Source organism: Hippocampus comes, unplaced genomic scaffold, assembly GCF_001891065.2.
Source record: "Hippocampus comes isolate QL1 unplaced genomic scaffold, H_comes_QL1_v1.1 scaffold106, whole genome shotgun sequence".
NCBI lineage: Eukaryota > Metazoa > Chordata > Actinopteri > Syngnathiformes > Syngnathidae > Hippocampus > Hippocampus comes.
In genome coordinates this window covers 571,647-598,849 of record NW_017842055.1, presented here as the reverse complement: position 1 = coordinate 598,849, position 27,203 = coordinate 571,647, and the positions used below count along the sequence as shown (strand labels likewise).

General features: G+C 47.4%; 3 protein-coding genes across 3 annotated transcripts in view; 2 read left to right on the top strand and 1 right to left on the bottom strand.

Moving 5' to 3' along the window:
• Nucleotides 1–14: 14 nt before the first annotated feature.
• Nucleotides 15–10,639, top strand: LOC109510266 (fer-1-like protein 4). Its single transcript, XM_019860449.1, has 21 exons — nucleotides 15–95; nucleotides 1,173–1,283; nucleotides 1,411–1,572; nucleotides 1,669–1,843; nucleotides 2,457–2,581; nucleotides 2,672–2,788; nucleotides 2,889–2,943; nucleotides 3,027–3,115; nucleotides 3,230–3,364; nucleotides 4,192–4,311; nucleotides 4,411–4,538; nucleotides 4,929–5,099; nucleotides 6,076–6,230; nucleotides 6,749–6,930; nucleotides 7,184–7,269; nucleotides 8,310–8,408; nucleotides 8,502–8,619; nucleotides 8,794–8,917; nucleotides 9,152–9,429; nucleotides 9,801–9,901; nucleotides 10,010–10,639. The coding sequence occupies exons 1-21, from the start codon at nucleotides 21–23 to the stop codon at nucleotides 10,188–10,190; spliced, it is 2,787 nt and encodes a 928-aa protein (XP_019716008.1). The 5' UTR covers nucleotides 15–20; the 3' UTR covers nucleotides 10,191–10,639.
• A 713-nt stretch (nucleotides 10,640–11,352) lies between these two features.
• Nucleotides 11,353–23,559, top strand: unm_sa1614 (un-named sa1614). Its single transcript, XM_019860481.1, has 28 exons — nucleotides 11,353–11,564; nucleotides 12,871–12,943; nucleotides 13,014–13,162; nucleotides 13,722–13,796; nucleotides 13,923–13,972; nucleotides 14,449–14,578; nucleotides 14,661–14,746; nucleotides 14,866–14,941; nucleotides 15,515–15,595; nucleotides 15,749–15,846; nucleotides 16,146–16,215; nucleotides 16,381–16,468; nucleotides 16,564–16,615; nucleotides 16,822–16,988; nucleotides 17,089–17,222; nucleotides 17,301–17,392; nucleotides 18,295–18,478; nucleotides 18,655–18,740; nucleotides 18,889–19,004; nucleotides 19,095–19,162; nucleotides 19,234–19,341; nucleotides 19,625–19,883; nucleotides 20,619–20,777; nucleotides 20,857–20,917; nucleotides 21,482–21,519; nucleotides 21,592–21,743; nucleotides 22,711–22,842; nucleotides 23,337–23,559. The coding sequence occupies exons 1-28, from the start codon at nucleotides 11,436–11,438 to the stop codon at nucleotides 23,409–23,411; spliced, it is 2,988 nt and encodes a 995-aa protein (XP_019716040.1). The 5' UTR covers nucleotides 11,353–11,435; the 3' UTR covers nucleotides 23,412–23,559.
• A 1,475-nt stretch (nucleotides 23,560–25,034) lies between these two features.
• LOC109510265 (CMP-N-acetylneuraminate-beta-galactosamide-alpha-2,3-sialyltransferase 2-like) overlaps nucleotides 25,035–27,203 on the bottom strand; it is a 10,471-nt gene continuing 8,302 nt past the window's right edge. The window contains exons 5-9 of the mRNA XM_019860448.1: nucleotides 26,706–26,910; nucleotides 25,863–25,908; nucleotides 25,684–25,803; nucleotides 25,235–25,386; nucleotides 25,035–25,038 (exon numbers count right to left, since the gene is read on the bottom strand). Of these exons, the coding sequence (XP_019716007.1) occupies nucleotides 25,035–25,038; nucleotides 25,235–25,386; nucleotides 25,684–25,803; nucleotides 25,863–25,908; nucleotides 26,706–26,910 (527 nt within the window). The remainder of the gene's footprint in view (nucleotides 25,039–25,234; nucleotides 25,387–25,683; nucleotides 25,804–25,862; nucleotides 25,909–26,705; nucleotides 26,911–27,203) is intronic.

Below are 27,203 nucleotides of genomic sequence, written 5' to 3'. Positions count from 1 at the left end.
GGCGCGTCCACGGCATCAGCATGGGCAGGATGCCGGCCGGAGAGCTGCTGGCCGCCTTCGAACTCATCGAGCTGGACTACTCCACCTTCGGCGAGGTGACGCGCTCCGCTGCGCTTTTTGTTCGCGTGAAGACATGCCAGTCGGGAGTGAATTACCGCTGGAACCACTTTTCAAATAATCCACATTGAACTGCGCTTTTCGAGTGCTGATCCCAGAAACAGTTGCGTGTGCTGCCCATAAATTTAAAAAAAAGGCCTGATGTGCTCAGGTCATTCTTGTCACTCTTTCTCATTGGACTTTCCAACATTGGACATCGAACTTGGGCCTTCTTTTCTTAGGTGTCAAATGATGCCCCAAATGTGGACACGTTGTGTCTTGTACGCACTCTTTCCTTCTTGCTGTTGTTGGAGGCACGGAGGGAGACGATGTCGCGGTCACGGCGGGATCCTTTCACCGTCCTCCGCGTGCGTGCTCGTTTGAATTCGGGCTGAGTTGAGGTGTGAAATCAGAGGCTGGAAATGGAGAAGTTTCTTCAAGAAGATGTGATGTGAACGTTCGGGGCACAATGGTTGTGATCAGGGCACAAATGCGCAAAAGGAACATCTCGAGACGAGTCTTATAGATTCCAAGCAGGGCGTCGTTTTCAACCGATACGGATCCTTCACTTTGGTTTTTCCCGGATCACTTGCAGCAGTTTCATTTTCCTAAGAACCGTTTCAGCGCTTCTTTTTCAGAATCGCCGCGGCAGCACTTTTGTTTCGAGCAGGTTCGGACAGGACTCGGGTGTGAAACCGCAAGTCAGCTCAAAGATGCCATGCGCAGCGTCGTCGGCTCTTTGTCTGCAAAGGTGTAACGTATTATTTTCCGTCGCCGAGGAAGTTCAAGTCGAGGTCACGTCCTGAGGTTCGGAGCGAGGTCACGCTACAGTCAAAGCGGAGCTGTCTGTCGTGTGTCGTTGAGATCAGAACGCAAGGAGCGAGAATAAAGTCTGCGTGGAAAAATGATCACCACAAAATCCCGAGATGCACTCTTGGCCAATGATGTGCCACCCGAGTAGCGTCATGGCTCCTTCGCGGCCACTTTTCCCGCGCGGTCGATATGTCCGGACGTTGTTGTAAGCAGGCACGAAGTGACGGCGTGAAGCTTGATTTGCGTGTCCCGCTGCTTGGCAGCCGTCCCTCCCGGGCGGCGTGGACCCTCAGGAGCTGACCTACCTGCAAGAGCAGCGCTGCTATGACATCCCAGAGGGGGTGCGACCGGTCCTCAGGAACTTCAGAATTGAGGTGCTTCCAATATGACGGACGCGGAAATATTTACCTCGCGTGCCTGCGGATGGATAGCGATGATATATCGATCCGTACGCGAAGCATAAGGTCATGCGGTGGATTGGAGATGTGACGGTGATCGCAGGTGCTGTTCTGGGGCTTGCGCGATCTGAAGCGCGTGCAGCTGTTTGAGGTGGAGCGCCCCCTGGTGATGGTGGAGTGCGCCGGAAAGCAGTTGGAGTCCGAGGAGCTGGAGAGCTACAAGACCCACGCCAACTTCAAAGAGTCCGTGCGCTTCCTCCACGTGGTCAGTTGAAGGCTTTCGGCAGCCCCCCGAGCGCCCGCCCGCCCGCCCGGCCCCCTAAAACCCGGCTGACGTTTCGCGGTTTTCCGTTCTCATCAGAAGCTGCCGGAGCAGGCTTACCTCCACCCGCCTCTGATGCTGTTCGTGGTGGAGCGGAGAGCGTTCGGACGTCAGGTCCTGGTCGGGACCCACGTGGTCCGGAGCCTCATGGATTTTGCCACGCCTGACCTCTGGGACGAGCCGGATGAGGAAGACGAAGAGCCCAAACCTAAAGGTAAGGCTCGAAAATCTCTTTGCGGCAAAGTCGATGGAGTGACCAAATGGGCCTTTGGACTGTCGTATTTGACTAGCAACAGGTAAAATGTAACTTTTGGGCAGTCCTGATCTAGAATTATTTGAACAATATAACCAAAAAGGTTTTTTTTTTTGTTTGTTTTCATGTCAAATTTGACTCGAACAGGTGAAAAAAAAAATCTACGCAGCCAATTGTATCGAGGGAGAGCTCAAATAAAAGGACTTCCCGATATCAAATTGTTTTCTCAACGTATATGACGACGTAATCACCAAATTTGACATGTAAAGGTAAAAGAAAAAGGATTTGTAGCAAAGGAGACATTGTTTCCTCAAATGAAAGCTCCCGATGAAAGTATTCACTTTGTCATGATGTCCATAAATGATGAAGGAATCACCCCAAATTTTTTTATGTTCAGCGGTTATCCAGTAAAGGTAAAAAAGAAAAATCTATTCAAGCATATCGAGTGATATCTCCGATGAATAGCCATGATGAGAGCTTTTCAGATCTATCCACGTGTTGCCAGCATACCTTGCTATGCTGAAGTCATGATCAAAAAACATATATTTTTTTGTATTTTTCCATCTGTCTCCAGTGAAGAAGAAGAAGAAGAAGAACAACGCTGTATCGAAGACCAGCACACTGAAGTCCCTCAGCAAGATCAAACTCGGCAACCTGTCAATCAAAGAGTCGACGATTCCCAACATCAAACTGATCAACGTAATGCCGATGGCGTCGCGCGGCCCGCCGTACGTGAAGCTCAGCACATCTTTCCGTCGACCGCTTCCCTGCGCCACGTTTGCCGTTCAGGCTCCTCTGAAGAAGCTGCTCAAGGACAAGGACGAGCTGGAGGAGGACGTGCCGGAAAACGAGGAGCTGGACTGGTGGTCCAAGTATTACGCATCCCTGGAAGAGCTGGAGAAGCAGGTGACGGAGGTTTTGATCATGAAGTCCAATGTGAAAATGACACCGTCCCTGTTTTTATGGCTCTATCTTCTTTTTGCTTTGTTTTTTTCTTTGCCTTCAGGCTGCTGAGGAGCTGAGGAAGCGCGAGGAGGAGGAGGAACAAGATCAAGAGACCGGTGTGCTCACAAAGAACGTTTCGTATCTCCGCAAAGCGTCCTTCGCCGGGTGTCATTGTCAAGTCAACTTTTGTGTCCATCAGAGGGACAACATGCAACAAACGGGGAAGATGTGGACGCGGTGGTGGTGCAGATGGATCCTCCCAAGCGCAAGAAGATCGCGACGCTCGAGGTTTCGCCTCAGCACTCTTTTACGGTCACGCTCACGAATCCAAATCCGTTTTTTTGTTGTTGTTGTTTTGTTTCTGCTTTTCTTTTTCATGCACGCGTGCGCGCGCGCGTTCAGTTGTACGCGGGCGACTTGGAATCGGAGTTCAGTCAGTTCCAGGACTGGCTGCAGGTGTTCCCGTTGTCGAAGGGCCGAGCGATCGGCGAGGATGCCGACGAAGGCGAGGACGAGCGCCTGATGGGAAAGTACAAGGTGGTCCGGTCCGGCCCCTCCCCTCGTTCCCTCGACTGCGCTTTTGACTGCGTGAACGCGTGAGGCCTCCCCTCTGAGCGCACCCGCAAAAAAGATCCTCACCGTCATTCTCGACGACACGCTCGGCAAAAGAGATTCAGAAAGATCGATTTGAATTGCAAAACATTCAAGTCACCTTTTGAAGGATTTTCCACGTGCCAAAAATTCAACATTTTCACCACAAAAATTCCCACAAAAATTCCCAATTGTTCACAAGCAAAATAATCACAAAAAAAAATGTTGCAACTTTCGACTGTTCATCTTACCTCTGCCATCATTTTCTTGAAATTTCAAAATAAAAGCCCAAAATATTTGGGGGTGTATGTTTTTCTCCTCTTCCCTCCATTTTTGGACCAATCCGAACTGTTCCAACTTTCGACTGCTGCAACAATCCCAACCACATTTTGATTGAAAAATTCAAAATCATCGCCCCAAGTTACGGTGGTTTTTGTTTTCCTCCTCCAGTCTCGACATTTTTTGGACTGATTTGAAACATTCCAACTTTAAATTGTTCGTCTTATTCCTCCCACTTCAAAATTTTTTTTTTCTCAAAAATTCTAAAATAAAATGTCGGAATGAATTGATGTTGTTTTGTTTCTTTCTTCTGCTTTCGGCATTATTGGACCGCTTCCAACCATTCCAAGTTGCGCTCATTCCAGGTCATCGAATGTCATTGCATATTTTTTCATTGCGCCTCTCGGCCTTCACACGCAATTTCTCCACGAATTGCGTTCTCTCCTTTCCTTGGGATTTTTCTTCTGTCCAACGTGGCCACTTTCTCTCCTCAGGGTTCCTTCCTGGTCTACCAGATCGATTCGGACGACGAAGATGACGTCAAGTGTTACATCACCAAAGGGATCCCCCAAAACTCGCCGGTCAAGGTGCTGGTTCGCGTCTACGTGGTCAAGGTGACGAATAAACACATCAAAAAGGCTTTTTTTTCCGGCAGGCGGATGGAAATGAACGCAGATTCTGTCACATCGTGCGGATTGAATTTCTTGTCGCAGGGCAGCAATCTGGCTCCCGCTGACCCCAACGGCAAAGCCGACCCGTACCTGCTGCTCCGCGTTGGGCAACAGTGTCAAGACACCAAAGACCGCTACATCCCCAAACAACTCAACCCTGTCTTTGGGGAGTGAGTCGCAATTTTGTTTTTCGAACAGCTTTTTTCCTTAACCGCAGTCGTACGACACACAAAAAAAACTTTCTCTCGCAATTTTCTGAGTATGACACGATACACTCAGGAATCCACTATTTGCTTTTTTTCTGCATCTGACAATCCAAGGCTTGTTTTTTCTTTTTTTTTTGTCTACATCCATCACTCCACCCCCCCCTCATCCAGCACCACATGACTCGTTTTTTTTGTTCAACATATGGCATTCCACGTTTTTTTAAATTTTTTTAACCCTATTTGGCACTCCCCTGCTTTTTTTCTTGACATCCGGCACTTGTTTTGTCCCTCCATCTCACTTCCCCGGGGGGGGGGGGAGTGAAGTGGAAGCAAGATATCTGTGTCTTCCGTCAGGGTGTTTGAACTGACGGTGTCTTTCCCGCTGGAGACGGAGCTGTCGATCAGGGTGATGGACCACGACATGGTGGGCGCAGACGACTTGATCGGGGAGACGCGGGTGGACCTGGAGAACCGATTCTACAGCCGGCACCGAGCCACTTGCGGCTTGGCCCTTTACTACGACGCGTTAGTTTCGCCGTCGCGGCCGTTGCTCGTGTCTTAAGTCTCCAGCGCCAGTCAACATTTCAGGGCTTCGGTCCGCTTGTGTTGTTCCGCTGTGATTTGGCTCGTTTATTTATTTATTTATTTTGCTATTTTGAGGGCTTTCCCAAATTCAAAAACTCACCAAATTTTGTCTGGTTGGAGATTTCCTTTTTGTAGTGGTCGTGCAAATTGCCATTCATTAGGTTTTGAAAATTCTGCCCCTGAATCCCGTTTATTTTTCTCTTGTATGAAATTTGTCAGTCACACTTGTCCTGAGCAGAGCCACCAAAAAGGTCTCAAGACGCCATGCTTTAAAGTCGCAGGAAGTTTTTCATTTTGGTTTGAAGCAGCAATTGAAGGGTCATTTAAGGCCGTTTCCATAGTGTCGTTCAGATCAACACATTTGAACACAATGTCGTTCGCCTCTTCAAATAATGGCTAAAGTCGATGTGGTTTTTCGTGTTTTCTGCAAAAAAGAAGAAAAAAAAGACTGACCATTATTTTAGGAAGGTGACGAAATAAAAATCCAGCCCCGTGAGCCACTTTTACTCAGAAACATAAACTTTGGTAGTCAATTGTGCTTCGACTGACAAAAAAAAGTCTCTAGAATTTATAAAGATCATTTTTTTTGTTTCAAGCAGCAATTTTATGGTCATTTTGTCCTTTTCTAGGCTTCACTCAAAGGCAAAGCTGTCCAACCAGATTATTTTGAAATGTCAGTCTCTGAAGCCAGTTTCACTCAGCATGGTTAGCGCGTGCATCATAAGTAGACCCACAAAAAAGTCCCAAGAAGCCAATCCTGAAAAAACACAGCTCTGCCGTTTTGAGTTTGAAGCCGTTTTCGCGACTTACTGCATCTTTCCGCGGCTCTTTAAAATAACTTTGAAATGTATTTGAGGACACTTCCTGAAGGTCGTTTGATTGAAGTGACATCATCCTTTCCGCTGTCTGCCCGCAGCGAGGGTTACAACGCATGGCGGGACGCCAAAAAGCCTTCCGTCATCCTGTCCGAGCTCTGTAAGAAAAACGGCATTCAGGCCCCGGAATATCGTCCGGCCGAGGTCAAAGTCCTCAACAAGATCTTTAAGATCCCGGCAGATGCCATCCCAGAAGGTAAGAAGACGCATCTCGAACCCGGATGGACTGGCCCGAAGCTAAAACGTTTTCAGATGTCGAAAATGTCATGAGAAAAACAAAACCGATTCTGTTTTTCTCAGTCGATGAAAAGAAGAAAATGTGTCAATACAAGAAATACCGCAATGGCGGTCGTCATAACACCCAATGATTTAGCAGCATACTAATTACAGTACGATAAACTTTTTTTTAGAAATGGAATATTCATGAGCATCTGAGAGGATTGACGTGGATGCAGTTGTAGTTGACTTCAAAGCACTTTTTGTCAGCCACGCATGCCATAAACTTGCTGATATTACAACAGCCACAAGAGTGCACCACCGAGTGGTATCGGGAGCCATTGTTGCTACTCGATCACTTGACGTACTGATGTATCTGATTTCGGTACTCAGCCATCCCAAATTTCAGAGAAACTTCAATTTTCCAAAAGAAAAGTGAGCCATTTTTGAGCAAGTGGTCATATATATATGATTCTTTTTGGGGTGGCTTGTTTCGAGATTTGCTGAAGAAGCCGAATCGTACCGCCGAGGAGGAGGCGGCGATGGAGGAGCACGCGGCCGTCAGCGTGCTGCGACGTTGGGAACAGATGAGCGAGTTCGTCCCGGGAGCGGTGGCGCTGGTCCCCGAGCACGTGGAAATCCGCTCACTCATCAACCACGACAAACCCGGACTTCCGCAGGTCACTGTGGCGACCGCTCATCGCGGCATTGCTTCATGCGGCAACACCGTGGCCGTGTCCAAATTTAGAGGCGGCGTCCTGCGAAGGCCGCGTTTTGGGCCGCGTGAAGTCACTCCTGACCTCAATCGTGGTTTCCAAATTCTAGAAAGGCAATTCGCAGGCTGCCTCCTTCGAAAATGTGACCTTTGGAGGACCTGGAACCGTGAATTTGGACACAGTGTGTGTGCGTGCGTGTGCGTGTGCGTGTGTGCAGGGTTACCTCCACATGTGGGTGGACATGTTCCCGACGGACGTTCCAGCGCCGCCGCCTGTGGACATCAAACCTCGACTACCCGTACAGTACGTCCGCCTTTGTTAGCATTTAGCATCGCGCACCGCCACAGCATCGGTTCCACTTTTTTTTCCCCCCCTTATGCCAAGCACACCTCCGCATTTTTATGTCAGCATTCAGCTTTTTCAATTATTTACTTCCATCTAGCAAAACACCGTTGTTTTTATTTTTTTCAATGGCTCGCTTTCTTTTCAATTTCTGGCACCTCAATGTTTTTTTTTCTACCTACAACAATTCGCTACTTGTTTTTTGTTTGTTTTGTTTTACATCCACCACGCATTTTTTTCTAAATCCGGCACTGCACTGCATGTTTTTTTCATCTCAGCATCCAACACCTTCATGTTTTGTTTCTCCATCCAGCATGCCACCACTCCCCCCCCCTCGTTCAGTCCTCCATTTTTTTCTCTCCATGTGGCACACCACTGCTTGATTTGGTTTTCCTGCATGGAGCACTCCTGGCTTGCTTCTTTTTAATGTTTTTTTATCAACATTCAGCACTTTGATAGTTGTTTTGATTCTTCATCTGGCATGTCACCTTCTTTTTTTTCTAAATCCAGCGTTGCACTGCTTTATTTTTTCCTACATCCAGCACTCCATGACTTTTTTTCCCCCCTGTGGTCAATAGTCCGTTGCTTGCTTTTTGTCTGCATCCAGCACTTATGTGATTGTTTTTCCCCAAATCTGGCACTGCACTGCAAGTTGTGTTCTGCATTCCGCTTTGCGCTGCTTCTTTTTTTCCCCCACGTACAAGTATCCACTTTTTCTTACCATATCAAGCACACCACCTTTTTTTTCCAAATCTGGCACTTCACTGCTTTCATTTTTTTTTTTTAAATCCATCACTTCACCGCTTGATTTTTTTCCCCCCACTGCTTGTTTCTCTTGCTTTACATCCAACTCTCGTCTACTTTTTTTTTTCCTTCTACTTCTTCTACTCCATTGCTTGTTTTTCTCCACGAGTTTGTTTCTCCATCCAGCACTGTACCAGCAGTTGAAATTTCTGCGGAATGCGTTGGAGTACCCGAGCTGTTGGTTTTCACGCAAACAGGTACGAGCTGCGCGTGATCATCTGGAACACGGACGACGTCTTCCTGGACGACGTCAACCCGTTCACCGGCGCCGCGTCATCCGACATCTACGTGAAAGGGTAGGCGTCGCACGCTCCGGTTGCGCTCGCAAAGCTGGCTGCTCATTGGCTCTTTATTCCATTTTTTTTTTTTTTTTTTCTCACGGCATCCAGTTGGATTCGAGGCCTGGAAGGCGACAAGCAGGAGACGGACGTCCACTTCAACTCGCTCACCGGGGAGGGAAACTTCAACTGGAGATTTGTCTTCCGCTTTGACTACCTGCCCACCGAGGTCCATCAGGATGTTAACTTGAGTTTTTTGGGGGGGGGGGACTTTGACCACTCTTGCACAGTTTTGTTTTTTTAGTAGTAGAGAAGTGAAGAGAGCAAAGAGAGCGGTGGAGTCAGCCGGCCGGCTGTGCTTTCCAGTGGCTCATTTGTGCTGTTGTTGTCGTGTGTGCTGAAGAAAGAGGTGGTTTTCAAGCGCAAGGAGTCCTTCTTCTCTCTGGAGGAGTCCGAATTTCGCCAGCCGGCCGTTCTCACGCTACAAATTTGGGACTACGACCGCATCTTGGCCAACGACTTCCTCGGTGAGACAAGGCCCACGAGTCTCTGTTCCCACAAAGTATATTTTTTGCAAAAAAAGATTCATGTTTTTTAGAGAAAACACAGTTGGTATATTTTAGTTGAAAATAGTGCTTTCATTTTGAGAAGACGATCGTATATGAGCAAAAAGTTGAATCCAAGCATTTTGTGCTTGATGCGAGTCGTGCATGTTGTTGCTTTTCTCTCAGTCAACCGCAAATTGCGCTCGTGTGCTGCAGGCTCGTTGGATCTGCGGCTAAGTGAGATGGTGCGCGGCGCCAAATCGTCCGGCAAGTGCACGGCGCAGATGGCCAAGGAGCGCGCCGGCCCGCGGGCCTCCATCTTCCGCAGCAAGAAGTTGAAAGGCTGGTGGCCGCTCACCCGCCGCCAGACGCCCGAGGACCTGCGGCGCCAGGAGGCCGAGCGCAACCAAAAGCCAAACAAGAAGAAGAAGAAAGACGTGAAGACGGACGACGTCCAGTTCACCGACAGCGATGGAAACATCCACTTGCTCATGGTCACCCCGACGTCTTTCATGTGGCAGGCCTGCGTCGCGTCCAAAATGAAGCACAGCTCGTTCGCCTATTCACACATTTTCTATCCCCAATGTATTTTTCGAGTTTTTTTTTTTCGCGGGTGGTGGGGGTTCCTCATTTTGCCTTTCCTCCCCCATTTTTCATTGAAAACGCCCACCGGAAGTTTATTCGCATTTTTGAGTTATTTACAGTTAGTATTTCTTTCCACTGCTTTTCAACGGCTCGCAATTCTACGCAGAAATCTTCATTTTGCGTTTGTGTGTATAATTTTAACGGGGGCGGTGAGAATACAGCGCAGAGAAGAATCCCATAGCAACCACAGAAATAAAAATGTGTGTGTGTTTATGCATAGGGTAAAGTGGAAGCGGAACTCCAGTTGGTGACGTTGGAGCAAGCCGAGGCCAATCCAGTCGGACGAGGCCGCAAAGAGCCAGAACCGCTGGACAAACCAAAGTGAGACACACACACACACACACACACACAAAATATTTCTCACCATCACACAAGTGTCAAAAGAAGTGAAACATTGGTGTGACGTGGCGCTCGCGGTCGCCGTTGCAGTCGTCCCACCACCAGCTTCACGTGGTTCGTCAACCCCCTGAAGACGTTCATCTTCATCATCTGGAAGAAGTTCAAGAAGTTCATTGTGACTTTGGTGGTTCTCGTCATGTTGGCGCTCTTCTTGGGCCTGCTGGTGTACTCGCTGCCGCAACAAGTCACACGGCTCCTCGTCACTGGGTGAACAGCGGCAACGTTAGCGCTAAAGTCATGTTTGACTCCACTCTTATGCTGACGGCGGCGTCACTCGCCGGAATACTCTATTTGTTGCGTTGGCCTGCAATTGAAATTTTGGCTTGTAATTTCCTTTTTTTCTTTTCTTTCTTTTTTTTGGTGTAAAGTGACACAATTGACTTTTTTCTTTTGGATTCTTTTTCATTTGTAACGTTATTTTTATGCACTCATCTCAGTCATTTTTAAAATGTTCACACTATTTTGAGAATTTTGGCCATGTTTGAAAATTCAAGATTGACTCAAACATTTGACACGTGAAATCAATTTTGATGGAATTCCGATGTCATGTCGATGTCGAATTGACACCAGATACCCTAGTGGGTAATTATTTCAGTGAGTCATGTATTTATTTCTAATTGATTGTAATTGACATTTTTTTTCCCACAAGACTGACTAAAATAACCGAACTTTGTTTTTACCTTTTTCTTTTATACCGTTTGATTTAGATTTTAGTTTATCACTTTTTTTAAGCATATCGATGCAAGTCAAATCATGTTCAAAATTTTAAAAACGTTTTAAACAGGTGAAACTTATTTTTTTTCACATATATGTATGGAGCGCGGGTCCACTGTCTATAAATTTCTATGATAGCAACATTAATTTTGATTTTGTCTTCATTGGCGTATTTGGTATGAGGAGTATTGATAAATAATTGAAAGTTTTGTACTTGTATAACGTTACTAACTACATTTTTAACAGGTAACTTGTAACTGTGCTGGAATATATGCTGAAACGAACCCTCCATCCGATCGATCTTTCAAACGATTTCTGTTGGGTGGAGGTGGCGCGGCCGCGTGCGCCTCCAACCGCAACCGGGAAGCGCGTCGCTGTGTCGCCGCTGGCCCACAGTGCGCATGCGCGTCAACATGCGGCTCGCGTAAAGCGTGAACGGAGCATCCTTGTTGAAAAGCTCAACCCCCCCCCCCCCAAAAAAAGGACAAAGAACACAAACGAAACACGATGACGTGACGGGACCCCGGAGTCCAAACGGCGTCTGCTTCCGCTTGGGTCTCTGCCTTCTTCCCGCCGCCGTCGGACCGAGCGGCCGGTTGGCCTGCGTCGAAGCCGCCTCAGGCGTGTCGGACGTCGGCTCGCCGGATCGGGCTGCTCGGGCTCCTTCGCTCTTTGTCAGCCGACCGCTCTCGTCGTCGTCGTCCCCGCTGCCGGGTCTGGTCGCTCGATTCCGCCGCCGAGCATGCCGGAGCCGTGCGTTTCCGTGTCCGAGTTCGTGGGGGAGGTCCTGGAGGACTGGAGCTCGCCCACCACGTCGTCCTTCTCGTCCAAGATGAGCGAATGCCGGAGCACCGTGCACCTGCTGGAGGAGGTCAGTACGCCGCTCGCTCAGGGAAGCATCGCCGGCGGAGATGACACGCACGCACGCACGCACACCACCTCGCCCTGTTTACATGTACAGTGCCATCATTAATGTTGCATCCTCCCGTTGCTAGGAGACAACATCGTTGCAATACCTTGACGTCATTGGCCATTGAGCCATTGTTTGGCATGCAATAGTGGAGCCACTGAAAATAACGGCAGATGTGAGCTTTTACAAAAGATTTGCCTTTCTTCTCATGTATTTAGCTCTTCAGGTTTTTATATTATTCTTATTATTGGACTATACAAATTATTTCTATAAGTCTTTCGACCACCGTTAGGACTCGAGTCGGCTGTCACGCACAGTCTGGCCAACACTTCAAAGCAGTTACGGTAATTCAATTCTATTCATTCAAAGCAATAAATTATGACAAAAATAAATGACAAGTTGACATCTTGATATCAACATTAGGATGCTGGTAAGCTGTCAATCTAATTGTAGCCACGCCTTCATATTTGACACCCGGGGAACATATTTTACAGAATGAACTTCTCACCATGTTTTTAAAAAATGTCTTGAAAGCAGCTTAATAACCCAATAAACTCTTCGTGACAATTTGAGCAACCTTCAAAGCAAACATTTATTGTGATTGACACTTTAATTAGGGGCATCAATCACAGGATTGACCTCTTATAGCAGCGGAAAAGTGTTCAAGTTGCGACAGTGTCCATCACAATTTAACCAAATCCTCACTTACTGCGATTGACATACGGGGCTCACAAAATGGGAATAAAATAAAAAAGGATAAGTGTCCTTATGTATTAAAAAAATGTCATAAAACTGGCATTAGGAAAGCAAAAACTGTCAATCACAATGTGGCCAAGCCGTGAAAGCTTTTATTTGTTGTGAATGGCGTTTTGAGGTCATCAATCACCGGATGAACCTCTCATTTTATTGAAAAAACATCTCGACACCAGCACTGTGAAGATAAGTAAGAAGCTGGAAGTCACGTTCTGACCAATAAAGTCAATCACTGATTGATATTTGAGTACCATCAATCACAAAACAAACACATCAAAAAGCGACGGAATCCACTGACACTTAAACGTTATTGATTTGTAACGCGCGTGACTCGACACGTTGCGACTGTGAGCGTCGATGGCGGCCACGCAGCTCGGTATTGTTCCAACAAAGCTGCCGGATCGCCCGGTCAGCAGTTTGTCAATTGGTGCACGGCTGCTGCTGGTGGTGGTGGACGGGAAGTCATTCGAATGCTCGTCTAAATGAAACGTTTTTTTTATTTTATTTTTTTTAGGCTCTCGACAGCGACCGCTTGTTGCTGCAGAAGATGAAAAAAGCAGCCAAAGCCAAATACACATCTGGACAAGGTACACACACACACACACACACACACACACACACGCACGCACTCATGTGACTCAGGTGGTGTGTGTGAAGCAGAGCACGTGTCCCACCTGGAGCAGTACATCGTTTCCATGGAGAAGCTGTCCGTCAACTGTCACTCCAACGGCGAGGCAGAGGTGGGCTCCGCCTTCTGCCGCATGGCCGACTTCTCCAAGGAGCTGGTGTCACCTATGAAGAACCTGGTGGGTGGCGCCGCCGTTCAGCCTCTTTTCATCATCACAAATCCACCGGCAAAACAAAAAGCTTGTCACTTCCGTTCGTTCACTGCACTCGCGCCAGAGGCTCTCCACGCTTTGCTTTCTCACCCACAACTGAATACCGCATGTCATTTTAATTTGAGCAAAGTCGAATTCTTCGTTTGTATTCAGTTTTACCATTTGCGTAAGTTTGCGTAAGTCGGTGCTACCTTCCTGTCCGTAATATTGCATTTGATGGAGACAAAAGAGTGATGACATCACTGAATGGATTGCATCATGATTGAATGCTGCAATTCAAAGTCAGTTCAGTGCGACGCTCCTTGTGTTATGCCCGCCTTGACCAACAGGAGGCACTGTTGTTTCATACAGCCACGCAGACACATACAAAGAAGAATAGATTTCTTCTTCAATTGTACTGCTGGTCAGTGAGTCGTTGCAATAGAAGTCATTCTTTGCTGAGGATGAAGAATACCTCCATATGTTGTTTGGCCATTTCAATTCAAAAGTCTGTTGTGTGTGTGTGTGTGTGTGTGTGTGCGTGTAGTTAAAGAGCATGTTGCACAACGTCAACTTCTTCCTGGATTCCCTGGTGAAAGGCGACCTGCGGGAGGTGAAGGGGGTGAGAAATTGAAATTATTATTCATCATTTACTCACATGGCCATCGGAGGCGCTGTCCTATTTGTTTTTAATTCTGTGTTACGGCACAAAATTTGGACTCTTCTGTGGGGGTTTTTTTTTGCGCAGGATCTGAAGAAGCCTTTCGACAGAGCGTGGAGAGACTACGAAAGCCGATTGTAAGTGAGGCGTGATCGCAATTCAAAAACTCTCAAATGGCAAATCAAAGTGCTCAGATGCTAACTTAGCATTCATGCAGCAGAACAAAATGTGTCACAACCAGCAGCCTCGCTGAACCTTGATGCTAACTAGGCCTCACGTTAGTATCACGGGGTTAGCTTTTTAAGCTAACAACAGCCTAGCCTTACTTTTCAGACAATATCAATTCACTCTGTCCACTTGATAGGGGGCGTGGCTTTAATCCATGGCACAGCTTGTTTTCTGGATCGCTTTCTTTGCCACGTAGCTTGACTGGCTGCTTGCTTTTTTGTTGCTAAACTAACATCGTCGCCATATATATATCAATGTCACCTTTTTTGTTGTTTTGTTTGACACTTTCTATATCATTTTTTACACCGTAGGTAAAAATGAAGCGGATCTCTCATGCTTGACACTTCCCCAGCATATTGTGGTTTTTTTTTTTTTGTGTGTGTAGCAAGCAGGTGGAGAAGGAGAAGCGCGAGTTGGCGCGTCAGTACGGGATGGTGAGGAGCGAGGTGAGCGGCGGCGAGATCGCCGAGGAGCTGGAGAAGGAGAGGCGGACCTTCCAACTCAGCATGTGCGAGGTCGGTACGAGGGCGCCTTTTTTTTTCCTCCCCCTTCTCCGCCGTCGCCTCCTCACATGTGGGCAACGTGCGTGCGCTTCAGTATCTGATCAAGGTGAACGAGATCAAAACCAAGAGAGGAGTGGACCTGCTGCAGAACCTCATCAAACATTTTCACAGCCACAACAAGTACACGCACACGAAAACAAAACACACACTCGTGCAGGGAGTCGGGCCTTGCATTGACACACCGCATGTGTGTGTGTGTGTGTGTGTGTGTGTGTGTGTGTGTGTGTGTGTGTGTGTAGTTTCCTGCAGGAGTGCGTGTCGACCACGCACAGGCTGAAGCAATACATGGACGAGCTGAATGGCGTCCTCACCTCGGTAACGCAGCAAAGCCATCTTGCGCTCGCTTGCCTTCTCGTCCGTGTTCTTGATTTTTGTTTCTTGTCATTTTGGTTTTATTTGACATGATCTTATTTGCTTTTTTTTTTCAGTTTGGGGGTTTTTGAGGCTAGTTTTATTATTTCATTGTCATTCATTATTTATTTTATTTTATTCATTTTCTTTAATATATTATTTTATTACATTTTCATTTTCGCTTATTCATTTTATTGTATTTATTTTATTTGAGGTATATAATGTTTTGTTTTGTTTTTATTTGATTGTTGTATTCAATTAGATTTTCATTATTTTTATTGTTTTGTTTTATTTCTCATATTTGATCTTTTTTAATGCATTCATTTTATTTAATTTTTATTTCATTTCATTTCTTCGACTCGATTTTATTTTGGTCATTTGCAATAAAAATTCCGCTTTTATTTGAATTTTATTTTATTCTGCTGGGATGAATGCAGTTCAATTCACTTTTCGCTGTCGGTGCGAGTCTCTGAAAAACATGCGCGGGCGTGCCTATTGCGCGTCCGCCCGTCCGTTTATGTGCGCGTATGTGTGCAGGTGAAGCAGCGGCAGGAGGAGGAGAAACGTCAACTTGTGTCACTCAGAGATCAACTCAGGCCTGTCGTGCACACTGAGCAGGTGGGATGCACAAACACACGCGCATGCGTGCTCACAGCTGTTCCCTCGGCATCACTGGTGTGTGTATGTGTGTGTGTGTGTGTGTGTGTGTGTGTGTGTGTGTGTGTGTGTGTGTGTGTGTGTGTGTGTGTGTGTGTGTGTGTGTTCCATCAGGATAGTTTACCAAAGCCTGTGTACAGCATGCATCAGCTGCTGGGAGATAAACAATACGGAACGGAGAGGACGGGATTCCTCTACAAGAAGAGTGATGGGTAACACACACACACACACACACACACACACACACACACACATAGGCAACATCAAGGTGTGCAAAAACAACATTCTATCCACTACGACGTAACTCTGTGTGAGGATGCGCGACTCTGCAACAATAGTGTGTGCACGTGCGTGTGGCTGTGAGACGACACCACAAAATTGGATACAACACACTGGTGTCCACAAGACTAACCCATGACAATGTATAACCCCATAAGACTGTGTGTGTGTGTGTGTGTGTGTGTGTGTGTGTGTGTGTGTGTGTGTGTGTGTGTGTGTATTGTATTTTCAGGTTGAGGAAAATGTGGCAGAAGAGGAAATGTTGGGCTCACAACTGCTACCTGACCATCGCACATGCGACGGTGAGCTCACAAGCGTTTGTGAGGGGGCTGCTGTCGTTGGGTTGTCGTGATGGAATCAAGTTGTGATTGAAGGATAGTGGTGTGTGTGTGTGTGCGTGTGTGTGTGTGTGTGTGTGTTTGTGTGTGTGTGTGTGTGTGTGTGTGTGTGTGTGTGTGTGTGTATAGCCCAACAAAGCTCCCACCAGGCTCAACCTGCTCACTTGCCAGGTCAAACCCAGCGTGGAGGACAGGAAGTGCTTCGACCTCATCTCTCGTATGACACACACACACACACACGCACAAACGTATTGTATTGTAATATCATTGTTTTTTTTTTGTTTTTCTGTTTTGTTTTGTTTTTATGGCCAGCAGATAATCGCACTTACCACTTCCTGGCTGAGGATGAAGCCGAGTGTGTTGCGTGAGTCCAGTCTTGCATACAGTAGCTGAAAACGTGACTTGAGTAAAAGCATCAGCGTCTCAACAGAAAAAAAAAAAAAGTTTGGTCAAGATGATTTATTCCAGGAGTATTTAACCGTCGTATTCGCGATGTGTGACGTCGCACGGTGGCGGCGCACTCGCTCACCACGGCCGTCCGCTTTTGTGCCGACTGTGGAATGCGCGCAGCTGGATCTCGGTGCTGAGCAACAGCAAGCAGGAAGCTCTGACGGCGGCGTTGGACGGCGTCCGCAAGGGAGGCGGCGAGAGCGGCCTGGAGGAGCTGACGCGATCCATCACGGACGACATCCGACGCATGCCGGGAAACCACCGCTGCTGCGACTGCGGCGCTCCCGGTTGGTGCGGGCGCAAAACGCCGCCTCTTGTAGTCTTGCAAGCAATATTCTGGTGGATGAACACAAAATAACAATTGTGTGTGCGCGTGTGCGCGCACAGAGCCGGGCTGGGTGTCGACCAACCTGGGCATCCTGACGTGCATCGAGTGCTCGGGCGTGCACCGGGAGATGGGCGTCCACGTCTCGCGCATTCATTCGCTCAGCCTGGACAGCCTCGGAACTTCCGACCTGCTGGTACCCGAACGCAGACTAAACTTCACCCTTTTCGAGCCTTCGCCCGGTGACGTCGCTCCCAATTCTTCTTCTCGTCAGTTGGCCCGGAACGTCGGCAACAGCGGCTTCAACGAGATTCTGGAGGCAAACCTGCCGAGTCCCTCCATGAAGCCGTCGCAACACAGCCACATGTCAGTATGCACGCACGCACAAACGACGTCGCTTGCGGTCGACCGGGCGGTGTCTTTGGAGCAGTCCAGGCCCCGTTTTGCTTTCGTCTGTGTGAGGAGGGAGGGAGGGAAGGAAGGAAGAGAGGAGAGGAGAGGAGGGGAGGCCGGTTTGGAAGGACGGCGGAACGAGCAAGGACGAGGGGAGGGAGGAAATGGGGGAGAAGGACAGAAAGGAAGGAAGAGTGGAGGGAAGGCAGCCAGGATCGCTGGAAAGAATGAAGGAAAGAAAAGAAAACAGGAAAAAAGGAAGGCGGATTGGAAGGACGCAAAGAAGAGAGGGAGGGCTGCAGTGAAGGACAAAGGATGGGAGAAAAAAATGGATGGTAGGTCAGGAGAAGGCAGGGAGGAGGAGGAGAGTAAAGAAAGAAAGGAGGATGGAAGGGAGGGGGGGGAAAGGGAAAGGAAGGAACTGCGACAAATTGGTGGCAGGATTCGAGGTGAAAGAAAGAAAGAAATGGAAGAAGAGAAGAAAAGGAAGCCAAGAAGGATGTCGGCATGAAAGGAAGGAGGCCGGATGGATGGAATGACAGAAGATGAAAGGGAGGGAAAAAGGTCAACAGGAAGGAAGGTTTGAAGAAAGAAAGGTTGCGAGTTTAGAAGTAAGCAAGGAGGAAGGCACGAGGGCATGGAAGTCAAGAAGGAAGGAAGAATGGAGGGAGGGAAGGACAGAGGCCAAGTAGGGAGAAAGGGAGCGAGGAAGGACAACAACGTCAAGGTGCTTCAGTTGGAAAGGAAATGCAAAAGGATGGAAGAAAGGAAGCATCTCGCGCCCACTCGTTTTTTGGGCCAAGCCCTCGTGCAGAACGCGCATGAACTCAAAACGTCTTGCTGGGTGTGTGTGTGTGTGCGTGTGCGTGCGTCAGGGCGGAACGAAAGGAGTTCATCCAGGGCAAGTATCAGGCGGCGCAGTTTGCGCGGCGCGGTCCCGGCTCGGCGACGGCCGTGCGCCTCCTGCAGGAGGCCACCAGCAACTGCGACGTCTTCGCCCTCATTCAGCTGCACGCTCAACGCGCGCCGCTCGCGCACGCGCTGCACACGCACGTGCAGGTACGACGCGCGTTCGGCTTTCGGGTTAGCGCGGTCGGGTTGCGAACCAGCGGGAGGCTTTCAAATTTGGGTCTCGAACGAGGGTTCTTGTTTCAAAAGAAAGGGGAGAATTTGCACTTTGGGTTTGAAATGTGACTGATTTTGAAAGCGACTGATGTTTGTTTCCACGGCAACAGGAGAAAGGGGAGACGGCCCTCCACCTGGCCGTCTTGTTGGCTGACAGGACCAGTCTGCACATCCTGCACTTCCTGGCGCAGAACTCGTCAGTGGATGCGCGCAACACGCCAACACGAACAACGTCTAAAAACGACACAAACGCGCCACCAACAAACAGCACACGGACGACAACACGTCAACAACGGCACCCAAATAACAAGCGTTCATGGGTGCGTGTGCGTGTTTGTTTTTAGGCCGAGCGTGGACGTGCAAACGGCGTGCGGAAACACGCCGTTACACTACAGCTGCTTGCACAACAAGAGTGACTGCGTCAAACTTCTGCTGAAGGCCCGAGCCAACACGCACATCAGTGAGAGGCGCGCGCGCACACGCACACACACACGCAGTAAAAAAAGGCTCAGTGTGTGTATAAGCGCGTTTGTGTCCCACGGCGGTCCAGAGAACGAGTTGGGCGAGACGGCGTTGGACGTGAGCCGCAGGTTGAAGCACGGCCACTGTGAGGCGCTGGTGAGTTTGTCGCCTCGGCTTCTTTGCGCGACTGCGCGCTGACGCGACCGTGCGCGTGCTCGTGCGCGAAGCTGCAACAGGCCCGGTCGGACCATTTGGACCATCACGTTCACGTGGAGTACGAGTGGCGACTTCGCCACGACGACGTTTACGACAGCGACGATGAGTTGGAGGACAAGGTAACCGTGGCAACCGAACACAGAGATGCAATGGGAAGTTTTTTTTTTTTTGTTTTTTTTTGCGTGTGGGGTTTGATCTGTGTTTGTATTTGTCATGAATGAAATGTATTTCTGTGTTTTGCATAATTTGGGTTTCAGTATAAAGCTGTACAAATGATTTTACGATGATAAGTCACATAGGCGGTAACAACAAAATTAAATGTTTGACCCAAAAAGAAAAAAAAATCGATCAATTTAAATTCTCTTTTCAAAATGTTCTTTTTCCTGCTTATTTTCCTCTCAGAACGGTCCCGTTAAGAAGGAGCGCTCCTCTTCTTCCTTTTCCTTCCCCTCGCGACCTTTCAACTTTGGCCTGGCCTCCTCCGCCTCCGTCACGTGCCCGCCGGCCTCATCGGGGGGGCCCGGCGGGGGGCTGCTCAGCGTGGGCCGACGGCTGGCCACGGCCATGGAGAACCACGGCCGGCCCCCCGCCCGGGGGCAGAGTCCGCCGCCGCCGCCGCCCCCCTCCTCGCCTGCGCCACCGTTGCCCCCCAGGGTCAAAGGTGAGGCGCGGCGTACGTTGTGAGAAAAGGAAAAAAAAAAAAAAAGTTTCTGCTTATGGGATGAGAAGAAAAAAATTGGTGAGTCGTGATTCATTCGTTGTCATGAGCAAGCAGCCGTTCATGACAAAGCAAAAGGGGTCACGGCGCGCCGTGTGCAATGAGTATTTGTGAGAAGAAAAAAGAAATACTGAGGCACCGCACCATCGCACATCATTGCTGCTTGTTTATTGCAAAAGGACGCAAATGGTGAGTCATGGCGAATGGCTAATTTGTGAGAGGAGACTCACGGAGTTTCACCACCACTGGCGATGTTCAAACAAATGTTGCATCAAGGTGTGCCATTCTTCATGGGCACCGCCACTCGTTTGAGTGGCAAGACAAAACAAATGAGTGTGAAGCGTTGCTTTTTACAAGAAGAAGAAAAAAAAAATCTATCCCCACTGGCTTTTCATGAGAGGAGATGACAAACAAGCGTGATCGCCGGCTATTTTAAGAGAGGAGGAAAACAACATGGCTCACCAGTGGTTCTGAGCAGAGAAGACAAAAGTCGCAGTGCACCATTCGAAAGGGAGGTCATCGGTGACTGTCGATGTGAAACGTAATTGAGTCATTTGACACGAGTAACTCGTGTCATCGCTCGCTTTTTTGTGAGCGGCGAAAACAACAATGATGAGTCATACGCACCATGCACGAGGAGAGAAAACAAACTTACCTGTATTGCCTGTGGTCCATTAGCTCCCAACGTTCCTCCTCCTCCTCCTCCTCCCCCGGGTGAGGAGGCAGAGAAAGAAGAAGAGGAAGAGGAAGTCTTCTTCCCCCTGCCAGGAAACAGGAAATGGACCCCCGTCGCCGCCGCCCGGCACAAAAGGAGCTGCTCTGAGTCCAGTAACCACGGTAAGACCTGATGTCATTAATGAGGTCGTGAAAGATGATAACATCACGTGTGTGTGTGTGTGTGTGTGTGTGTGTACAGATTATGGATTGCCATCCAGTCACACGAGGATCTACAGCGGTGCAGACTCATCCTTGAAGAAGTATGCGGGAGTATGAAAAGAGGCCTCTGATTGGCTGGAAAGACTGTTCGCCTTTTCAATAGCATTCGTGCAGCAACTTTTCACGTCTCAGCATCTCATTTGTGCTCACCTTAGTGGTTAGCATGCTAGCGTTAGCTCCCAAACATGCGGTCATGTTGAAATCATAATTCCGCTCCGGATCGGCGGGTCATCATAGCATGCTAGCAAATAGCTCTGAAACAACTTGAAATTGTTTGCGATTATTTTGTGATGACCCGTCAGGTTAGCATTGGCTCTGAAATGACCAATCATGTTAGGATTATCATGTTAGCTCTCGAGCAAGCGGTCAAAAAATGATGCTCAAGTCTGGCAGCAGTCGCCTAAAATGGTCACTCATGTTAGCATGCTAACCTTAACTCATAGTCACTTTTATTTGTTGGTGCTACTGATTTGGTAATGACCAGTCCCTTTAACCTCATAGTGTTTGTATATTCGGGTGCTAGCATTATCTCTGAAGCGACCAATTACATCACCGTACTAGAATTGCTTCTGTAACGACCAATCTGTTTGTCCCTGTGCATGCAGTTCTGCTCTCAGCTCATTGACCGAACATCCAGACAGAGGTACTTCCAGTCCACACGCGCCCAAATAAGGACTTGTCATTTTAACGACTTCCTAACACATTTACATCTCAGCCTATCGCAGGGCGGACAGTGACACAAGCACCTCCCAATCACATCACAGTAGAAGACCCTCCCCCAATGGCTCGTCAGCCAGTCAGCGCTCGCAAAGCTTTGAGAGCACCGGCCGAGGCCCCGCCCCCCAGCCGCTCCCTCGCAGGTCATTGGTGAGTGGCATTTATTTATATTTAGCATTAGCTCTGTAGCGACCAGTCATGTTAGAATACCATACAGTACTAGCATGCATGCTAAGCACTGGGCAACAAGCAGTTACTTCAATGTTAGCATCGGCTCTGTCACGATCAGTCATGTTAGCATGCGAGAGTTATTGCAACTGTAGTGACCAGTCCTGTTGTGAGAGTTCCCTCTCTCATTACCAGTCACTTGAACTTGTTTGCGTCACATGACCTCTAAAAGTACCAGTCGTGTCAACATGCTAGGCCTACTGCTGTCATCAAATTAGGATGCAAGCATTCACTATAAAATGGCCAGTCATGCAAACATTACTGTTGTAATGATCAATCATTTCAACTCATTAGCATTAGCTCTGAAATGACCAGACATGTTCGCGTTACCTCAAAAAGTATCAGTCACTGATGCTAACAAGTTAAACTTCAATAACATCCACCCATGTTAGCCTGCTAGCATGCACACTAATGAACTTATGTCACGTTAGCCCTACTGCTGTAAAGACCAGTCGGTTTACACTGTTAACATTAACTCTGAAATAGCAGTGAAGTTAGGATGCGGCCTTCCCTCTACAATTGTCAGTCATGTTAGCATGCTAACATTCCATTGTAATGAGCAATCCCTTGACCTTGTTAGCATTAACCCTAAAATGACCAGTCATATTCGCATTTATTCATAAAAGACTAGTTTGTCACTTTCACTTGTTAGCGTGACTTTAGTAATGACCAATCATGTCAGACTGCTCGCATGCACGCTCAACTATTATTTTTCTCCATTTTTGCAGATAGGCTAAACTGTAAAACCAGTCACTTTCCCTTAATAGCATTAACTCGCTAGTGACCAGTCACGTTAATGTGCTAGCATTAGCTCTAAAATGACCAGTCACATCAGCATGCTATAATTAGTATCAGCTGCATAACAGCCAGTCACTTTTGTCTTGGCCAGCCTCGGGGTTGTCGGGGGTCCGCCCGTCGCGTCCGTGCCCTTTATGACTGCGAGGCGGACCATCACGACGAGCTGAGCTTCAGCGAGGGCCAAGTCATTGTGGTCCTAGGCCAGGACGACACCGACTGGTGGGTACGTATTGAATCCCAAAAATTGAGACCAAGTATTGGGACACCTCCAGCAAGTGCGCGCAAGTGTGTGTGTGTGTGTGTGTGTGTGTGTGTGGGTGGGGGGGCTGTGTACATGAACTTTTTAAAACACTGGGGTAATTACAGGAAGTGAAAACCTGGAGTTTGGACAGAAATACTGGGAAAATGACAGGAATACTTATGTAATGTGAAAAACAAACCAAAAAAAAAAAAAACACATTGGAAATGGGGGCATTCACACAAAACTACCAGGACACATTTTGAGAGGGGAAGTGGTCAATTTGGACACAAGTGCAGGAAGTGAAAAATAAAATGTAGAGTCTGGGGGAAAACAAGTATCTACCATTCTCCAGGAACTGAATAGAAATGTTTGGACAAAAGTATTTGGACACATACAGGAAGTGAAAATGTTCAGATATGCATTTAGGTTTTGGGATCCTTTTATATGCTGAATGTGTGCGTGTGTGCATTCCGCAGCACGGCTACATTGAAGAGGAACCAGAGCAGCGAGGGTTATTTCCATCTTCCTTTGTGCAGCCAATGTCAAACTGAAGTCAATGATTGTACACCACGACCGGCTCAGGAGAAGCGCTCCGACACCCGGATGAACATTGCCAGCTGCCTTCAAAGACGCCTCAGCAGCCAAGTAGCATGTCACTTCCTGCCTTCAGCCACACAAACATCAACAGAACCACCACATAAAAAAAAGTACACACAGCAAGGAAAATGTTGCCAAAAGGGCCAGTGAAAGTACAATAAAAAAAGATGACAAACTTTACCTCTTTTGGGATAGAAAAAAACTTTTGGTAGTTGTCTTTTTTTTAACTGTTTTATTTTCTCATTTTTCAGTCCCAAGTGGCAGCAGTATCTTCACACATTAAGAAAACAAAATCTTACATGTAAAGCGGGCCACGTGGGGAGGGGAGACCGGGTCACATATGGCAAGCGCATTATTAAAAAAAAAAAAAGGGGGGGGGTAGGCGGGTGAAGGGGTGGTGCACTTGGACAAAAGCAGGAGGTAAATCATGGCACAAACCTGAATTTAGACTTTTGATGCCTTGAAAGGATCCGTTTTGATAATAGTGACCAGGAAAACTACAATCACAACACAACTACGTAAACTTGAGCAAATAAAGATAAGGGCCACCTCAAAAAAAGAAAAACATTGTCAGAAAACTCGTAATATTATGAAGACATTGTTTCACAGGAATTCAAAGGCTTCAGGCATTAGTGGTTGATAACGTTCATGTATATGTACCCGATTCATAAATAAGCATTTCCTTTCCATAGAGCCCCCAAAAAAATAGGAAAAAAAAGGACAAAATTTGACATTAACCCCCACACACACACAAACACAAAAATACTGCGTGGTCTACATTTTTTCCTTCATTGTCGTTTGCAAACGAAAAGCAGTGAGCGCACAAGCGACTGGCCATCGGAGGACTTTTCCCATTCACAGTACAAGTCAACACCAGCAGGTGGTGCTGACTTTAGCTACGACAAAAAAAAAAAAAAAAAAATGGGGAATGCGCCAAAGTTTTTTTGCGACATTTGCAAGTAACAAGCAAAACATGATTCAGTTTTGATGCCACCAAAAATCTATTCAATGACCCCCCTCACAATTTGCCACATTAGGACAACGTTGGTCAGGGCGTGCGAAATCAAAACTAATAAGACGCGGCAAAATGGTTTTATTTTATCCATGTTTCTTAAATAAATGTGCAAGAAATATAAATGTTACATAAGGACATCAAGTGTTTAATTCCTGGGAATGATTGTTCTGAATTTGCACATCTGATATTTTTGTGTACTTAATACAATAAAGCTGTGATATTTGTGGGCTTTAACATTCCAAATGAAACGTCATTTTAGGGAGTTCTTTAGCAACCGGTCGCATAAAAAAAAAAAAAAAGGATTTATTTTTATTGCTAAATATGAAAATATATGTAATATTTGTGTTTTGCTTTTTGGGATATGGATGGATGCATTTGGATCAACCTGTTTTGGCACGCTCATGTCACATGTACAGAATTTGAAATGCTAACGTGTTTCTGACTTTGTCACCACGTGGTATTGTTTGTACAACTTCAGAGGAAAATTAATTGAAATGATTTGGGAATTTAAGACGGAAGCACAACAAAAATGGGGACAAAATACTGACCGGACGGTGACCCTTCAGCTTGAATGAAAGGAGACGTTATCAGTGAAGCCACAAGATGGCTGCCATTTCCTTAAGGCAAAGTGCTCAGATGAAGGAGTGGGAGGGGGAAAAAAAGTCATTCTGCAAAATAATACAAAATCCCCCCCCAAAAAGTGTGTGGTTGTTCCCCATCTCAGAAAAAAGTTTGTTTGTTTTTTTTCTGTGGTTGCAGGACGCTCTACCCTCCTCGGCCAGCTGCCGTATGACTTGCATCTCAAAGTCGGCGCTGTGCACGCCCGTCTTGCGGAAGGCGCCGGCGTAGCGGTTCTCCTCCCAGTAGTGGTGCCAATTGCCCTGCTTGTCGGCCCCGTAACCAAACACGGACACCTGCGGACAGGAAGCAAAGGAAGGAAAATGAAACCAGAGAGAAAAGGAAGAAACAAAGAAAGCAACAAAGGTGGGGGAGGAAGAAGGACGCAGGATGGAAGTGCGAGAAAATGGAAGGGGAGGAATCAAAAGAGGAATGGAAGGAGAAAAAAAAAGCAAAGAACCAAGAATGGAGGGACAAAGGAAAGAAGGCGGACGGAAAAGGACGAAGGGAAGAGTAAAGGAAGGCGGGTGGAAAAAGAAGGATGAGTTGTGAGCAAGACGAGTGTGGCGTGGTTGAGCGGTTGCCACGGTGACCTGGTCGCAGATGTGCAGCGCGAAGACGATGGCGAGCATCCCGGTGGACGGGTAGCGGCCGTGACGCTCCGTCCAGCGCTCGTGCACGTACTTGAAGAACGCCGGGCTCACCACCAGCACCTGCGCACACGCCGTCAGCAGGTCGCGCGCACGGCAACCGGGCCCTTCGTCACGCTTACCTTGTCTTTATCCGCCTCCACTCGCACTCTCACGCGCATGTACGTCCTGAGCACACAAACAACATCACATCGTCTTTGACGTTGACAAAAAAAAAAAAAAAAAAAAAAAAAACGCGGACGAAAGACAACACTGACCTTTGATGCTCACAAATTCTTTTGGAATTTTGTGGGAAACTTTTTTTTTTGTGCGGAAGAAGGTGAGGTCAAGATTCTTAACGTCTGGTGTTTAAAAATACAGTTGGTTTAAAAAACAAAAAAAGTTACTTGCCAAATGTAGTAAATCAGCGGTGTCAAACTCATTTTAGTCGCGGGCCAATTTGGAGTTAACGTCTTCCCTCGAAGTGCCGTTATGACAGTGAAATCACAAAATGATTACTTGTAGACAAATGAAATAGATTGCTAGTTTTGAAATCAGTCGAGTCAATTATAATAGTTTGTTCAGTTTTGGTTCAAGTGAGTGTAAATTGGGTAGAAAAATTATTGCGAAATCTCAACGTTATTCATTCCACACGACAAGTTCACATTTTGGCACAGATTTTAGCAAGTTGACACACGTGATTTGCTTTTGCGGGCCACATAAAATGGCCTGGCGGGCCGGGATCTGGCCCCCCGGCCTTGAGTTTGACACCGGCGTGCTAAATGTCTGGCTTATTTTTTTCTGACCCAAAGTGTTGCCGCTGTGTTCGTTTAAAGTTTGTCGACTTTTTTGGTAGCTCCGAAAACACCGACATGAGGTTCCGTCAGACTAAATTGGCTTTGATGTTTCTGAAAACCGCAACGCTCGCGTCAGTGACGATCGTCGACCTGGCAGGTTTGCCGTGCGGATTTGGCGGAAGCGATTACATTTTGACGTGGCCGGTGGAGAGGGCGCTGCTCAGCCATTCCATGTCTCGGAGTTTGAAGGGCAGCAGGATGAGACTGACGCCGCGGCCCACGTCCACCGCGCTCTCCGGGTACACAAAGTGATGCGTCGTGCGGTTCCCCACGTCTTTTTCGAAGCCGCGCGTCACCGCCTTGTTCATCCTGAGCGGGAAAACGGGAATCGGTCAGATGTGGGCGTGCGTTTTTTTTTTCTTTTTTTTTTCTGGGTTGAACTGTGATTCTCATGATATGGGAAGAGAAAGAATGAAAGAATCACAGATTTCGTTCAAACGAATGAAAACGTGATCATATCGACTGATGCCAAGAAAAGGAAGTGAGATTAAAAAAAAAAAAAAAGACTTTGCTTAGCCATTTTTACCAACTGTCACAATAATCCTGAAAAAAAAATGTCACTGAGCAAGCACCCCCCCAAAAAAAAAAACGATTTTCTTTAAGGTTGAAGCACCTGTGCCGCAAACG